This window comes from Mytilus trossulus, chromosome 3 (assembly GCF_036588685.1).
Source record: "Mytilus trossulus isolate FHL-02 chromosome 3, PNRI_Mtr1.1.1.hap1, whole genome shotgun sequence".
Lineage (NCBI taxonomy): Eukaryota > Metazoa > Mollusca > Bivalvia > Mytilida > Mytilidae > Mytilus > Mytilus trossulus.
The window spans coordinates 92,465,707-92,482,792 of record NC_086375.1 but is presented as its reverse complement, the minus strand read 5'-3'; the positions used below and the strand labels follow the sequence as shown (position 1 = coordinate 92,482,792).

Below are 17,086 nucleotides of genomic sequence, written 5' to 3'. Positions count from 1 at the left end.
AATTATGGAACATAATCGCGGAACATAATCACGGAACATAATCACGGAACATACTCATAAAATTACTGTACCTTCATTTCCTTCCAAGCGTACTTGATTTAACATGGACACAATTTGGTCAGCAGCATTTTTCCATGGAACTGGATCTGTATCCCCTCCACCAGGACTAGCCTGGACACTAACTGTCAATTAAAGCAATTAAAGGTTCCATCATTATAACTGGTTTAACTTCCATTAAATCAAATCAAATCAAATCAAATCAAATCAAATATCAAATAATTTTATTGGTGTAAATTCCTATACAGAAATGATACCAGCCGACATTTACAAAATACAAATACAAAAATAAACAAACAAACAAACAAAAATACAAACCAAACATATTTTCTCAATGCTAAGAGATACATATCTATATTTACATTGCTTATTCATACAAAATTATTAATTCAAGCCATTAACAATTAGCTTTAATACTATAAAAGTTCTTAACAACATTATGTTTGCTTTAAATGAATGTTCAAATCATAAATATCGCTTATTCCAGCTACACTTACAGTACTAATGTCTGTATCATTACTTTTCAAAATGAAACTAAACTTATCTTGTTCACACATATTAGCAAAAGATGGAACTATATCACTTAAATTACAAAAGAGTACATTTCTATTAATTTCTAGGGCTTTACATTGAATGAGAAAATGGAACTCATCTTCAATTCCATCCTTACAAATTGGACAAATTCTCTGTTCTAAAGGTGTTCTAGTATATCTACCAACTTCTATTAGTAATTTACTATTACTAATTCTGATTTTTACCATTTTAGAAATAACACTTTTGTTAAGGTCCAGTAGAAGATATTTTTCTAATTCAAAATTATTTTTAACTTTGCGATATGTTCTTAGTTTATTACCATGACTATTACCATTATTTGAGTCACAAAAAAGAGCTTGTTTCCAGTATTTTATGAATTTCTCTTCTAATTTCTTTTGAAATGAAAAAAGTAATTTTTTCTTTGACATAGTATTTTGATTTTCCCAGACATGTTGAAAACCAAGTTTACTTATTAACACTTTTAATTTACTACAAAAACCATGAGGAAAGTTTAAGTTTTCATTGTATGCTTTCTCCATTATGAAAGTTTTTTTGAAATGATTTACATAAATAAGAACAATAATACAATAACCAATACAATAGCAAGTCCAATAAAAAGGGTCACATCTCTAAAACAATGCAATGTGTTATATATGTCAAATTGAGAGATAACAGTATTGTATTTGAAGCTTTGTGGACATCCATTGGTGGTTTTACTGGTACAAATTTAGTTTACCTGGCATTGTGCAAGATGTTAACTACAAATAACATTTGATCCTATGTGCTTAATTAAAATTCCCTAATGATAGCAAGCCTGATTGTCAATTATGACAAATAAGTTAGCCAAAATAATTCGTGCAATATAGCATCATAGTTTTCCAACCACTCACTCAACATGGGAACGGAAGTGACGATGCCCCTCACGTATGATGTTTACTAAAACCAAAGTTTTTGACAGAAATGAATTCGAACTTGAAATTTGTCAATTCACATATTATACTCACCATGTTGCATGACCTTGACATTGCTAACCATGTCCATTTCTAATTTCTTTTTCTCCCTGTCAAAGAAACAGTCATTATAATTACACTTTACAATCCATCTTTCTTATGACATTTCAAAAGAGCAGTATGAATCTTACTAAAATATCTAATTACAGCACCATCAGCAGAGTTATCTGACCTGTTACAGAAATACCCACAGTAATCTCAATTTCACACTTTTCATACAATCAATGAAAATAAAGATATAAATTGCTTCAAATAATGTTATATTTATATATTTGTATATTATTTAGAGGTTCCAGTTTTCATAATTTCAAAAATATTTTCTTCAGTATTTTTCTTCTTGATTTTAAACAAGAAAGAACTAATGTCACTATCAACCAAAATATTTAAAATGATAATTTTGGTTCCTAATCATAATACAAACTTACTTCTCTAAAGCCAGGAGTTTCTTAGGATCTAAGTTACCCATCTTGAGATGTCTCTGTACACGTTTCATTTTCTCAAAAGTAATGATGGTGGCATTGAAACTTTTACTGTAAATACAATGTATATACATTCATTTTAAAATTTCCAAGTTATAAAGGAGAATAACTCTAAAAGATAAATGACTTGTAGTGTAGTTAATAATCATTCAAAAGAGTTCTCATGTAGATACATGATTTATTTATCAACTTAAATCCAAACCATCATTCATGATTACAGGAGTCTATAAAGAAAAGGGAAAGAAACTATTACAATGTCTATTACTAATGACTAACTACCACAAAACCAAATAAACATAATATACTACATTCACCCCCTCTTAAAGTCAACACAATAGTTCAATTAAAAATTTCAGTTAATCGTCAAATCCAAATCTAGATGGTTTCTTAACTTCACGTGTAGAACGTCTAATAACGGGAGATGTTTCCATAGTGTTGTCCATGTTGTTGGTTGCTTCCTGTATTGTATTTTCAACATCGGTTTCGGAAATGTCCATAGTTGTATGATCGATCAAAACGGAATGATCAAGATTGTCATTGCTTATTGATTGTCCTCTTGGTGCTAGATGTCGAACTGATACAGTAGTTTCGCGTCCGTCGGGCAATCTAACATGAGCATAGATTGGATTAGCTTCCAAAAGATCTACTTCCTCGACGAGAGGATCATATTTAGTCGCACGCACATGCTTTTTCATTAAAACTGGTCCAGGATTGGCTAACCACGACGGAATAGATTGGCCAGATGATAGTGTTGGATAATCGGTTGAAATTACCAACCGATTATCTATTACAATCGGTTGACAGCAACCAACCGACTATCGGTTATAATCGGATCATAATACCTTGCCCTTTTTTTTAAAAAGGAAATCATGTATTTAGTCTCATTGTACATGTCTTATGTGTACATTCAATATCGTTGCAGAGTTTATATATTCATATTTGATCTTTTGTTTCCTTTTCATATTCTTGTGTACTAAATTATAATCCTGGTACCTTTGATAATTATCTATTCAGCAGTTAAAACAATGAATTGTCTTGATAAGAATCAAGATTCATATTGAACATATTTTATCTCATAATTACAACATTTATTACCAACAGTGACACTAACATTTCTAAATTTCAATGGTGTAACTCACAAAACAATTTCAATAACATAGCTGTATGAACATTTGAATGCTTCTAATTAGGAAAAGATATATAAAGTTTTTAATTTTTAGAAATTTAAAATTAACACACAAAAAAAAAAATAATGCATTTGCATTATAAGATATACAGTATACAAAGGGTATTAAGCCATTGTCTGTTAATTCGTGAAGAACGCTTATTTTCACTCTTGTGATCATTAATTTCTGTCAATTATGTCATTCGTACGTCTGAACTTATAATTGTAAGAATGCGGAATTATTACATAGTTGAACCGTATCCGATTCGTGATTCTTATAATTTTATAAATGGCGGACAAATTTCGGAAAATTTACAACAATAAACGATGTTTGGCAAACAATTTGGAAAGGAATATGACGTTTTTGATGCAACGCATGGATAAACATTTCTAAAAGGCAATTTGCAACACGTTCTAATGAAGCAACGAAATTATTTTGTCTAAAATCAGAATGATTTGTACCGCTCTCAAGTAACAAGTACCGGTAATGAAAGAAAGTATTTCATACAAAGTTATTAAATATTAATGTTAAATAACCTTCCATCAATCTGCAAATGCTTTTGTCACGTTCATAAAGAAGGAAATTGGTTTATTCTTTAATTATTGGATGTTTGACATTGTTACTGTCATCGACTGGTTAATATTGTTTGACTGTGCATATAAAATGCAAACCGTAAAACAGACCGGAAGTTGACAAGCTAAAGGTCCGGAAACTTAAAACCACAATCGATTGAACAAAATCCCAATCGATTATCGACATCGCAAGGCCCAACCAACTGATTTCCGACTTATTCCGATCATCGGAACAACACTACCAGATGATGATCTTCTTGTAAAATTGAAAAACCTTTCATGTGGAGTACAGTTTATTGGTGTACATAACAAACTTCGAACAGAGTGCAGTGCATCTGGCAATACACTCTCCCACTGCGTCTCTTTAAGTCCCAAAGATTCTAATGCTAGAGTCACGGCTTTCCAGATGATACCGTTATAGCGTTCACATTGCCCATTGCTCTGTGGGCTGTATGGCGTTGTCCTGCTAGTAGCTACTCCATGCGATTGTAGAAAAGTTTTGAGTTCGGCACTCATGAAAGATTGACCACGGTCCGAGTGAATATAAGCAGGCATACCAAAAAGAGCAAATAAATGTCGTAAACACTGAATAACTGTTGTGCTTGTCATATCGGAACAAGGAAAGGCAAACGGGAATCTTGAGTATTCGTCAACAACGGTAAGAATATACTTCTTTGTACTAACAGACGGCAGTGGTCCTTTAAAATCAATGCTTAAGCGTTCAAATGGTTGTGTAGCTTTCACAAGAGGTGATGCATCGGTTTAGCATACTGAGGTTTTACTTTTGCACAAATCTCACACTGTTTGATTGTTCTCTTGACGTCATCAACTGAGAAAGGTAAGTTCTTTGAACGGACGAAGTGAAGAAGTCGATTGATGCCCGGATGGCAAAGTGCACTATGTAGTTCAGAAAGAGAATCGGAGCTGATGGATGCGCAGTACGCTCGAGAAAAGCAATCGGCTGATGCATTGTCTTGTCCAGGACGATATTTTATGTCATAGCTGTAACAGGTCAATTCAGTTCTCCATCGAATTATTTTGTCATTTTTTACTTTACCGTGCTTCTTTGAATCAAACATATAAGAAACTGCTTCCTGATCAGTGACAAGAGTGAAATGTTTCCCACTTAGTAAGTGTCTCCATTTGCGAACCGCATCTATAATGGCACATGCTTCCTTTTCTACAGATGAGTGTCCTAATTCATGAGCATTTAAAGTTCTCGAAAAGAAAGCAACAGGCCTTCCACCCTGATTGAGACTTCCGGCTACTGCAGAATCCGAGGCATCGGTTTCTACGACAAAAGGAATAGCTTCATCAATTGCACTTATGCTTGCGTTTTCAAGGTCGGATTTCAAATCATCGAATGCTTTCACTGCAATAGATTCTAACGGAAAAGAAGTAGCGTTAGCTAACGGTTTGATTTTGTCTGAGAATCTTGGTATCCATTGACTATAATACGAAAACATTCCCATGGCTCTTTTCACCGATTTAGGACTGTGGGGCACAGGGAGTTCCCTTAGCGGCTTCATTCGATCAGGGTCCGGTCGTAAAACACCTTGACTGATGGTATATCCAAGTAGATCAACTGACTCAACAGAGTACACACATTTGTCCTCATTAAATGTTAGCTGATGTTTGTCGGCAACATCAAGAAATCGACGTAAGTTTTCGTCATGTTCGGTTTGGTCCATTCCGCCTATTGTGATATTGTCGATATACACAAATACTGCTTCTAATTTGTTTTCGGCCACTAGACGGTCAATTACCACAAAACCAAATAAACATAATATACTACATGACTTTCTGTCCAAATTCGAACTTTGTCTTCAAGTTTTAGTTCTTATGAATGTGTATGAGTTTCATTCAATTTGGAATAGGAAAACCTAGGTGTGAGTGTGGAAACAAAAGAAGGATGGACAGAAGGATAGACAGGACAAAAAAAGGTAACACTTAATACTCTGTTTTTCCCTACCGATTTCAAACATACAAATTGAATAGTTTTACCCTTAGACTACAATATTGAATATCCTTCTCTTTTGTTACTTACTCTAGTTCATTTTCTTCCTCCTTATTCATGGACACATCAAGTTCTTCCTACAATAAACATTCATATTCATTGATTTCTCTGTAAGCAAACAAGTACAGAATCTTAAATGGCTTTTTTTGTCTTTGATAAGTGTTCTTGCGTTGCTGCATTTCTGTCACATAAAATAAAATATCTAAAATTCACCTCTAGGTTTTCTTATTTTTATTGTAAATAGGATTGCTGTCTCATTGAGGTATTTCCAACATTTCCTTTTATTCAAATGTACTAGTCAGCCTTTGCATCGTGGGATCCTAAAGGTTTCAGTGTAAGGTAAATGGATATGAATTCTAATTACAATTGCAGAATAAAGTATTTTTGACATGAAAATGAATAAAGATCGATAGAATAAAAAAAGGAATAGAAGTTATATAACATTATTTGCAATAAAATTTGTACTCCATGATTTTAACTTAGATATACGTACCAGCTCTGAATGATCTGCTGAAAACCACTGAAAAATAATATCATTTAAATAATAAACATGATAAATATAACATTTATTTCATAAACATGATAAAAATTTAACATTTATTTGATAAACATAATAAAAATATAACATTTATTTTATAAACATAACATGTCATTTATTATTTTACTTTGCACAACTGAGTATTCATTTATCAATTTCATTGCCACATTTTTATTTCCATTCGAAACTAAAAATTAATATCACAATACAGGAAGTGGGACCAAATAGGGAGTAACGAGAGCACTTGCATTGGTAAATGGTAATCAGCTCAGGTTGCACAATGAGCACTGTTATTATACTGGTGAATTTACTTACATCAGCTAATTGGTACAAAAGCTAAAAAGATAGAAAATAACAGATTATTTACTGATAAATAGAGAACAAGAGTCCGGAACACATTCTTTGTTCTTGGTAATTTGTAGCTAAATTGTTGAAAGATTCAGGTCCCATATTCTTATAATATAAAATCAAAAGTTATATTTTCTTCAACGAAAAATATCATAATGATAAGCAAACTGAATCATCAATACTAAATTTAATAATTTGAAAAAGATCGAGGGATTGAAAATTCACCTTTTCAGCAAGAAAAATAATCTTAACAAAATCTCATTTTAATTGAATAATGCACTTTTATTGGCAGTACTTATGTAAGTGATATCTCAAACCATCAAAGTATGTTCATATTTTTTATTTTCTTTGTTTTCTGGCAGTATACAAGAATTAATCATACAAGAACCAGTTATACAATATGCAAATTAAAAACATTAAATTTATGATAAAATTATTTGTGACACATTCTACACTTTCTGTACTTACGTCATCTCTCTCATTAATTGCACCAATGGTATTCTCTGTTACTTCCTGATCATACTGGCCTAACAATGCTTCTATTGTATCCTTCATCTGAAACAACAAAATATCTTATATCCTACAGTGATAGTAGCCATGCATAACAATGCTTCTATTGTTTCTTTCATCTGAAACAACAGAAAATCTTATTTCTGACAGGGATAGTACTGTCATGCATAAAAATAATTCTGTTGAAACAATAACAGATATTAACCGAGAGTTCACCAATAGAAATTTGTCAGTGAGATTCTGATTACTGAGGCTTTCATTTATGTTGTTTCTTACTTTGATTCAATAAATTAAGGCAACAACCGTTGTGTTGAAGAAAAAGTATATGAAGCAATCTTCATTTATAAGGGTTATGGGTCTGAAAAAAGTAAAATCACAAAAATACTGAACTCCGAGGAAAATTCAATTGAAAAGTCCCTTATCACAAATAACAAAACACATCAAAAAACGAATGGACACCAACTGTCAACCAAAAATAAGATAACCAAAACATGTTTGTACTCAATGTACTTAACATAATTAACTTAGCTGCCAATTTTTTAAGGAACTTCAGTGGCAAGCATGTTTATTTCAAATATATGACATAAAACAAGTCATAATAATTGCCTTATTTTAATAAGCTTTTTTTCTTCTCCAAAACTGTCCAAGCAAAGTTTTAAAAAAAAGTCAATTGTTCACATCTTTGTCGTTTGATCTTGAATGGATAGTTGTCTCATGGGTTTACATGGGTTTTTTTTACAGTATTTTTATCTGCATTTCTACAGAGATGTAATTGTCAAAATATGAGTTTGATTACATACCTCACCTTGTTGCATGTTCTTTAACTTGTTTCTTGTATTTTTTACAACTCCATCCTGAAAGAACAGTTACAGATAGTGAAATAATTTTAAGTTAGGAATATCTCATACAGCATAACCCCCCCCCCCCTCCTTATAAAGAAGATGACTCTTTTATAATGACCCGCTGGTATATTTTTTTTAGAAGGGAATTCCATGAGAAATGAAAATCTTATAAATCTCATAGTCACATTATTACTTTGACACTTACCCTTTTCTGTACTTCTCTCTCATAGTCGTATTATTACTTTGACACTTACCCTTTTCTGTACTTCTCTTTCATAGTCATTCAGAGTATCATACTCAAACAGAGTCTGTAAAATAAATAAATAGCTTTACTGACAATAAATAATAAAATGTTAACAATTGCATTACTGACAATAAAACATAAAAGGAAGACATGCAATAGCATAACTGACAAGAAAACATAAAAGGGACACATTAGCATTACTGACAATAAACATAAAAGGAAAACATGCAATAGCATAACTGACAATAAAACATATTAGGTACACAATAGCATTACTGACAATAAAACATAAAATGTAAACAATATCATCCCCTACAATACATGAAAAATAATATCACAAAAAGTCAACAATTGCATTACTGACAATAAAACATAAAATGTAAGCAATAGCATTTCTGGCAAGAAAAAAACATGAAGTGTAAACAATAGAATTATTTACAATAAAAACATAAATCATAAAAAGTAAACAAATCATTACTGACAATAAATCATAACCAGATGCTCCGCAGGGCGTAGCTTTATACGACCGCAGAGGTTGAACCCTGAACGGTTGGGGCAATTATGGACACAACATTCAAGCTGGATTCAGCTCTAAATTTGGATTGTGATTAAATAGTTGACACAGCATAGGTTTCTGACACAGAATGAATGTGTTCTAATGAACTTAAATTTTTTTGTTTTCTCTTAGAGCAATTCACTATGCTGTTGAATATTAATCCTCTCAAAAAAATGTTTGAAGACATTTTCTATTTATTTATGAAATTTCAAATGAGAAAATTGAACCCAATTTTTTTTAATCACATCCCCCTTTCCCATATTCTAAAACTAATCTCAATTAAAATTTCTAACGGAGTTTGCAAAAATAACTACTCATTTAAATACATCATAAAATATTAAGATGTAAAAAAACTGCTTGTTTAATATCACAGAATGGTAAAGATTATTTTAATTTATCAGTTGGTAGTAAAAAGTGAATATACATTGTATATTGCATATAACAAAGATTTAAGTTGATTCTGGACAAAGAAAGATAACTCCAAATAAAAAAAAATTCTTGCAATTAGATATTTCTTGCTTACTATTCTAGACAAAGAAAGATAACTCTAATTTAAAAAAAATTTGCTATTTCACAATATTGTGCAATTAGATATTTCTTGCCATTGCGCAATACTGTGCAATTGAAAAGACTTGCTATTGCACAATACTTAATATAATAATTTTAGATCCTGATTTGGACCAACTTGAAAACTGGGCCCATAATCAAAAATCTAAGTACATGTTTGGATTCAGCATATCAAAGAACCCCAAGATTTCAATTTTTGTTAAAATCAAACTTAGTTTAATTTTGGACCCTTTGGACTTTAATGTAGACCAATTTGAAAACAGGACCAACCAGATGCTCGGCAGGGCGTAGCTTTATACGACCGCAGAGGTTGAACCCTGAACGGTTGGGGCAAGTATGGACACAACATTCAAGCTGGATTCAGCTCTAAATTTGGATTGTGATTAAATAGTTGACACAGCATAGGTTTCTGACACAGAATGAATGTGTTCTAATGAACTTAAAATTTTTGTTTTCTCTTAGAGCAATTCACTATGCTGTTGAATATTAATCCTCTCAAAAAAATGTTTGAAGAAATTTTCTTTTTATTTATGAAATTTCAAATGAGAAAAATTGAACCCAATTTTTTAATCACATCCCCCTTTCCCTTATTCCAAAACTAATCTCAATTAAAATATTCTAATGGAGTTTGCAACAATAACTACTCATTTAAATACATCATAAAATATTGAGATGTAAAACAACTACTTGTTATCACTGAATGGTAAAGATCATTTAAATTTATCAGTTGGTAGTAAAAAGTGAATATACATTGTATATTGTATATAACAAAGATTTAAGTTGATTCTGGACAAAGAAAGATAACTCCAATTAAAAAAAATTCTTGCAATAAGATATTTCTTGCTTACTATTCTGGACAAAGAAAGATAACTCTAATTAAAAAAAAAATTTGCTATTTCACAATATTGTGAAATTAGATATTTCTTGCCATTGCACAATACTGTGCAATTGAAAAGACTTGCTATTGCACAATACTTAATATAATAATTTTAGATCCTGATTTGGACCAACTTGAAAACTGGGCCCATAATCAAAAATCTAAGTACATGTTTAGATTCAGCATATCAAAGAGGCCCAAGAATTTAATTTTTGTTAAAATCAAACTTAGTTTAATTATGGACCCTTTGGACCTTAATGTAGGCCAATTTGAAAACGGGACCAAAAATGAAGAATCTACATACACAGTTAGATTTGGCATATCAACGAACCCCATTTATTCAATTTTTGATGAAATCAAATAAAGTTTAATTTTGGACCTGGATTTGGACCAACTTGAAAACTGGGCCAATAATCAAGAATCTAAGTACATTTTTAGATTCAACATATCAAAGAACCCAACCGATTCATTTTTTGTCAAAATCAAACTAAGTTTAATTTTGGACCCTTTGGACCTTAATGTAGACCAATTTGAAAACATGACTAAAAGTTAAGAATCTACATACACAGTTAGATTCAGCATATCAAAGAACCCCAATTATTCAATTTTGATGAAATCAAACAAAGTTTAATTTTGGACCCTTTGGGCCCCTTTTTCCTAAACTGTTAGGACCAAAACTCCCAAAATCAATACCAACCTTCCTTTTATGGTCATAAACCTTGTGTTTAAATTTCATAGATTTCTATTTACTTATACGTTATGGTGCAAAAACCAAGTCAAATACTTATTTGGGTCCCTTTTTGGCCCCTAATTCCTAAACTGTTGGGACCTAAACTCCCAAAATCAATACCAACCTTCCTTTTGTGGTCATAAACATTGTGTTTAAATTTAATTGATTTCTATTTACTTAAACCAAAGTTATTGTGCGAAAACCAAGAATAATGCTTATTTGGGCCCTTTTTTGGCCCCTAATTCCTAAACTGTTGAAACCAAAACTCCCAAAATCAATCCCAACCTTTCTTTTGTGGTCATAAACCTTGTGTCAAAATTTCATAGATTTCTATTAACCTTAAACTAAAGTTATAGTGCGAAAACCAAGAAAATGCTTATTTGGGCCCTTTTTGGCCCCTAATTCCTAAAATGTTGGGACCAAAACTCCCAAAATCAATACCAACCTTCCTTTTATGGTCATATACCTTGTGTTAAAATTTCGCGAAAACTAAAGTATTCGGACGCCGAATACGACGACAACGACGCCAACGTGATAGCAATATACGACGTCGTATAAAAAGTAAACAATATCATTACTGACAATAATCATAAAAAGTAAACAATAGCATTACTGACAATAATCATAACTAGAGGCTCCAAAGAGCCTGTGTCGCTCACCTTGGTCTATGTGAATATTAAACAAAGGACGCATTTGAATTCATGACAAAATTGTGTTTTGGTGATGGTGATGTGTTTGTACATCTTACTTTACTGAACATTCTTGCTGCTTACAAACATTTTATCTATATTGAACTTGGCCTAAGAGTTTCAGTCGAAAATGTTAATTAAAATTTACAAATTTTATGAAAATTGTTAAAAATTTACTTTAAAGGGCAATAACTCCCTATGGGGTCAATTGACCATTTAGGTCATGTTGACTTATTTTTAAGTCTTACTTTGCTGTACATTGTTGCTCTTTACAGTTTATCTCTATCTATAATAATATTCAAGATAATAACAAAAAACGGTGAAATTTCCTTAAAATGACTAATTCAGGGGCATCAACCAAACAGCGGTTTGTCCGATCCATCTGAAAATTTCATGGCAGATAGATCTTGACCTGATAAACAATTTTACTCCCTGTTAGATTTGCTCTAAATGCTTTGGTTTTTGAGTTATAAGCCAAAAACTGCATTTTACCCCTATGTTCTATTTTTAGCCATGGCGGCCATCTTGGTTGGTTGGCCGGGTCACGCCACACATTTTTTAAACTAGATACCCCAATGATGATTGCGGACAAGTTTGTTTAAATTTGGCCAGGTAGTTTCAGAGAAGAAGATTTTTGTAAAAGACTACTAAGATTTACGAAAAATGGTTAAAAATTGACTATAAAGGGCAATAACTCCTAAAGGGGTCAACTGACCACTTTGATTATGTTGACTTATTTGTAGATCTTACTTTGCTGAACATTATTGTTGTTAACAGTTTATCTCTATCTATAATAATATTCAAGATAATAACCAAAAACAGCAAAATTTCCCTAAAATTACCAATTCAGGGGCAGCAACCCAACAACAGGTTGTCTGATTCATCTGAAAATTTCAGGGCAGATAGATCTTGACCTGATGAACATTTTTATTCCATGTCAGATTTGCTCTAAATGCTTTGGTTTTTGAGTTATAAGCCAAAAACTGCATTTTACCCCTATGTTCTATTTTTAGCCGTGGCGGCCATCTTGGTTGGTTGGCGGGGTCACGCCACACAATTTTTAAACTAGATACCCAAATGATGATTATGGCCAAGTTTGGATTAATTTGGCCCAGCAGTTTCAGAGGAGAAGATTTTTGTCAAAGTTAACGACGCCGGACGACGCCGGACGCCAAGTGATGAGAAAAGCTCACTTGGCCCTTCGGGCCAGGTGAGCTAAAAAGTAAACAATAGCATTACTGACAATAAATCATAATAAAGGGCTGCGCTTAGGCGCATGATACGCCCGTTGCTCTTTTAACTGGTCTTTTATGCTTTAAATGAATTTATATGATCAACTAGAAATAGTGTGAGCCCTGTCAAAAACCTCCCCCCAAATAATAAATAAAAATGCACAAAAAAATTGGCACTATTAAGGCTACCTCAAATTTAACCAAGTTTGTTTTCTTTATTTTTCATCCATACATAAAATGTTTGAGAAAGTGTTAGTTATTGTCCCAAAATTGGAAAAATCCCCCCTTTTTTAAGCATAAAAATTCATAACATGGAAATGTAAAATCTGAAATTTATAAAAATTGAAAGGGAGCTTACATTAATAGATATAAACAATTCACCAAAGTTTCATGGACATTGGTAAAAGCCTTTTTGAGTTATTGTCCGAAGTGTTAAAAATCCCCCTTTTTTTATGAATAAAGCCCCATAAATCCAAAACTTTAAATCTGAAATTTATAAAAATTGAAAGGGAGCTTACATCAATAGATATAAAAAATTCACCAGAGTTTCATGGACATTGGTGAAAGCCTTTTAGAGTAATTGTCCGAAGTGTTAAAAATCCCCCTTTATTTATGAATAAAGCCCCATAAATCCAAAACTTAAAATCTGAAATTAAAAAAAAACGAAAGGGAGCTTACATCAATAGATATAAACAATTCACCAAAGTTTCATGGACATTGGTGAAAGCCTTTTTGAGTAATTGTCTGAAGTGTTGAAAATCCCCCCTTTTTTATGAATAAAGCCCCATAAATCCAAAACTTAAAATCTGAAATTTAAAAAAAACGAAAAGGAGCTTATGTCAATAGATATAAACAATTCACTTAAGTTTCATGGACATTGGTAAAGCCTTTTTGAGTTATTGTCCGAAGTGTTGAAAATTCCCCCTTTTTTTATGAATAAAGCCCAATAAATCCAAAACTTAAAATCTGAAATTAAAAAAAAACGAAAGGGAGCTTACGTCAATAGATATAAACAATTCACTTAAGTTTCATGGAATTTGGTGAAGGTGTTTTAGAGTTATTGTTCGAAGTGTGGACAACGGACGGACAGACGGACGGACGGACAGACGGACAGTCGGACGGACGGACAACGGTATACCATAATACGTCCCGTTCCGGGCGTATAAAAAGTAAACAATATCATTACTGACAATAAATCATAAAAAGTAAACAATAGCATTACTGACAATAAAACATTGTAATTAACATAATCTGTAAACACCTTTAATGATTTACTTTTGTAGATTGTAAATTGGGTGGAGAATTGACTCCTTGAAACTAGTATCACCAGAGACATCTAATACATTGTATTATATGTCTCTGGTATCACGAATAGAATTACCGACAATAACACATTTATAATACATAAAATGTAAACAAAAACATTACTGACAATATATAATAAGAGTAACAGGAATTAACAAAATTATTGGATAGTACAAAATATCACACACATACCAGTACACCAACAACCTGCATATTTCATAACATCAAATTATATGGCAACACCAAACAGCTTCTGATGTTGATTTCCCGCCGTAATTACCTCCCTTTTTTTTTACCAGAATCGTTATGTAAATTATCATCCACATACAACTTACATTTCAATTTTATGGCGGCCACTTTCATTTAAGAATGAAACCGTCTAAAAAGTAACTTAAATGCTAAGATTGTGAAGATTTCAGTAATGCAGTAAGACTTAATGATGCTAGTACCCGATATATGTGCATTGTATTGTCAAAACAGCCCATATTTAAGTAGCAGAGCATTCTACTTCGGCCAGTACTGTAAATAGCTAAAAGATTACATTTTCACAATTTTGTAAAACTGTTATATTTTTAGGACAAATTGGAGCCTTACTGAACATACTCCTTTGTTCTTGTTTGGCTTTCTAACTATTTTGATCTGAGCGTCACTCATGAGTCTTTTGTAGGCGAAACACGCGTTTGGTGTATTAAATTATAAGCCTGGTACCTTTGATAACTATTTTCATACAAGTGATTGAATCTGATAGCTTTAGCTAGTGTTGTATTTTTCATTTTTCCATTTGATTACGGTCTTTAAGTTTTCCTCGGAGATTTATATGTTTTGTTTATTTACTTTTTCTTGACTTGTTCGAAATTTTGTATAATCATTACTTTCAGTTTGTTAAAACCAAAAAAAAATCATCAGTTTAATTCATTTTACTCCAAGATCGTTTTCAAAATTGTTCAACCTCTGACAGCAATGTGATAAGAGTTTCTTCAAACCACAATATGTCGCATTTTCCATGTGTTATTTTAAAATTAGTTATGCTCAAAAGATAATCTAAAACTGCAATTAAAAAAAAATGGCAACTTTCGAAAATAAAAACACGAAAAAAGGAAATAACATTCCAAACCAACTCTAAATGATACTGGTATCTGGGAAGACGTTGGTATAATCCGATCTCTCACCGCTCCCGTTTTCTGATATGCCACGCGGCATGCTATACTAAAGTTTATAAGTCTCTGGTGCAATAGTTCTAGCTGGACAGAGGCATCAGAAGAATTTTGTTTTGGCGGGTTGAAATGTTCTTTCCTTTTTTTAATTGATGATCATTGATATGATATACGTTTTGTCTTTCGGATAGTTTTTGTTTTACTAGACTAGTTTTCACAAATAAAAATACTTATGCGATAAAAAAATTAAAAAAAACATAATGTTCTCAAAAACTATAATAATAAAGTACTGAATTATATTTACGGTAATGTTTTGGATAGATAGATAGATACTTTATTCTCTAAAAACTAGATACAAGTTTACAGAGAAACATACAATATAAATACAGACACAATAGTTAAGGACTGGTAACAAATACAGTTAATATGATGACATACATGTTTTAAAAGTAACATGTATAATTAATGATATAAGAAGGAAAAATGATCGGTAAGATGCTTATGCGATTACATTTACATGGAGGGACAAACTTTTTTATTAATACACTTAATAAATAAACACAGTTTCCTTAAGACATATTGTTTTTTATTATTAAATAATGAGCAAAATGGAATTATATTTGGATTATTTGAAAACTTGATTTGTAGAAATACTTGTCTTTCGTTCTTCAAATGCGAACAGCAAAACAAATAATGAAATTCGTCGCCTATCTCACCGATCATGTTCTTTCATTTCTGGCAATGTTTTGCCATCTTCCCTTTTCCATAGGTAACGAATGGTTACCTGCTCTGAATTTACATAATGTAAACAAATGTTTATCTTCAAGAATATTCAAGTAGTTCTCAAACTCCAATGTTTTTTTGAACAGTCGATAGTTAATGCATTTTGGTGAGTCTTGTATTGAAGAGTACCACGTCTGCTTGTATTGGTCGATTAGCCTCATTTTGATGCTCTGATTCAGCCACTTTGAGAAATGTCCATTTTGTTGTAGAAAAATATTTGAAAACCCGCCCGTGTTAACAATATTTTGAACATACTTGATCCATTTAATGCCTTGATTTTTCACACAGTGTTGGTAATATGCAGTCTTGTAAATTAATGAAGACAGTTTGTTTTCGTCTGAACATACTTTGCACCAGAACGAAATAGTTCGGCATTTTATGCTAATGTCAAGTGGGTATCTACCCGTTTCACCATACACAATTATGCTTGGTGTTGATTTTTTCAAGTGCAAAATATGTTTTAAAAATTTCAGGTGAACTTGTTCGATGACATCATTTTTCTCAGATCCCCTGACTTCACATCCATACAGAAGGATAGGTTTAACTATTTTGTCGAACAGATCAATTTGGCATTTTATTGAAAGGTTAAATAAACGGCTTTTTTGTATAACACCATACATGGCTTTCGTTGCTTTTTCTGCAATTTTTTTATTTGCTTTTGTAAATGTTCCTGTCCTGGCAAGATTTATACCCAAATAATTGAACTCGTTTACTATGTCTAGATGGTTTCCTTTATACAAGAAATGTACGTTACTCGGTGGTCTTCCCTTTGAAAATTTCATAACTTTTGTTTTTGCCACATTTACTTTTAATTTCCAAATATCACAGTATTCACTAAATATATCTAATTGGTTTTGAAGATCGTCTTTATTCTCT

At 31.9% G+C, this 17,086-nt stretch overlaps 1 protein-coding gene across 1 annotated transcript in view; it reads right to left on the bottom strand.

The window, feature by feature from the left end:
- Positions 1-8,306, bottom strand: part of LOC134711153 (uncharacterized) — a 53,357-nt gene extending 45,051 nt beyond the window's left edge. Inside the window, exons 1-9 of the mRNA XM_063571599.1 lie at positions 8,279-8,306; positions 8,032-8,085; positions 7,190-7,276; positions 6,689-6,709; positions 6,329-6,355; positions 5,866-5,912; positions 2,027-2,131; positions 1,596-1,651; positions 72-182 (exon numbers count right to left, since the gene is read on the bottom strand). Of these exons, the coding sequence (XP_063427669.1) occupies positions 72-182; positions 1,596-1,651; positions 2,027-2,131; positions 5,866-5,912; positions 6,329-6,355; positions 6,689-6,709; positions 7,190-7,276; positions 8,032-8,046 (469 nt within the window). The 5' untranslated portion in view covers positions 8,047-8,085; positions 8,279-8,306. The remainder of the gene's footprint in view (positions 1-71; positions 183-1,595; positions 1,652-2,026; positions 2,132-5,865; positions 5,913-6,328; positions 6,356-6,688; positions 6,710-7,189; positions 7,277-8,031; positions 8,086-8,278) is intronic.
- Positions 8,307-17,086: the final 8,780 nt, after the last annotated feature.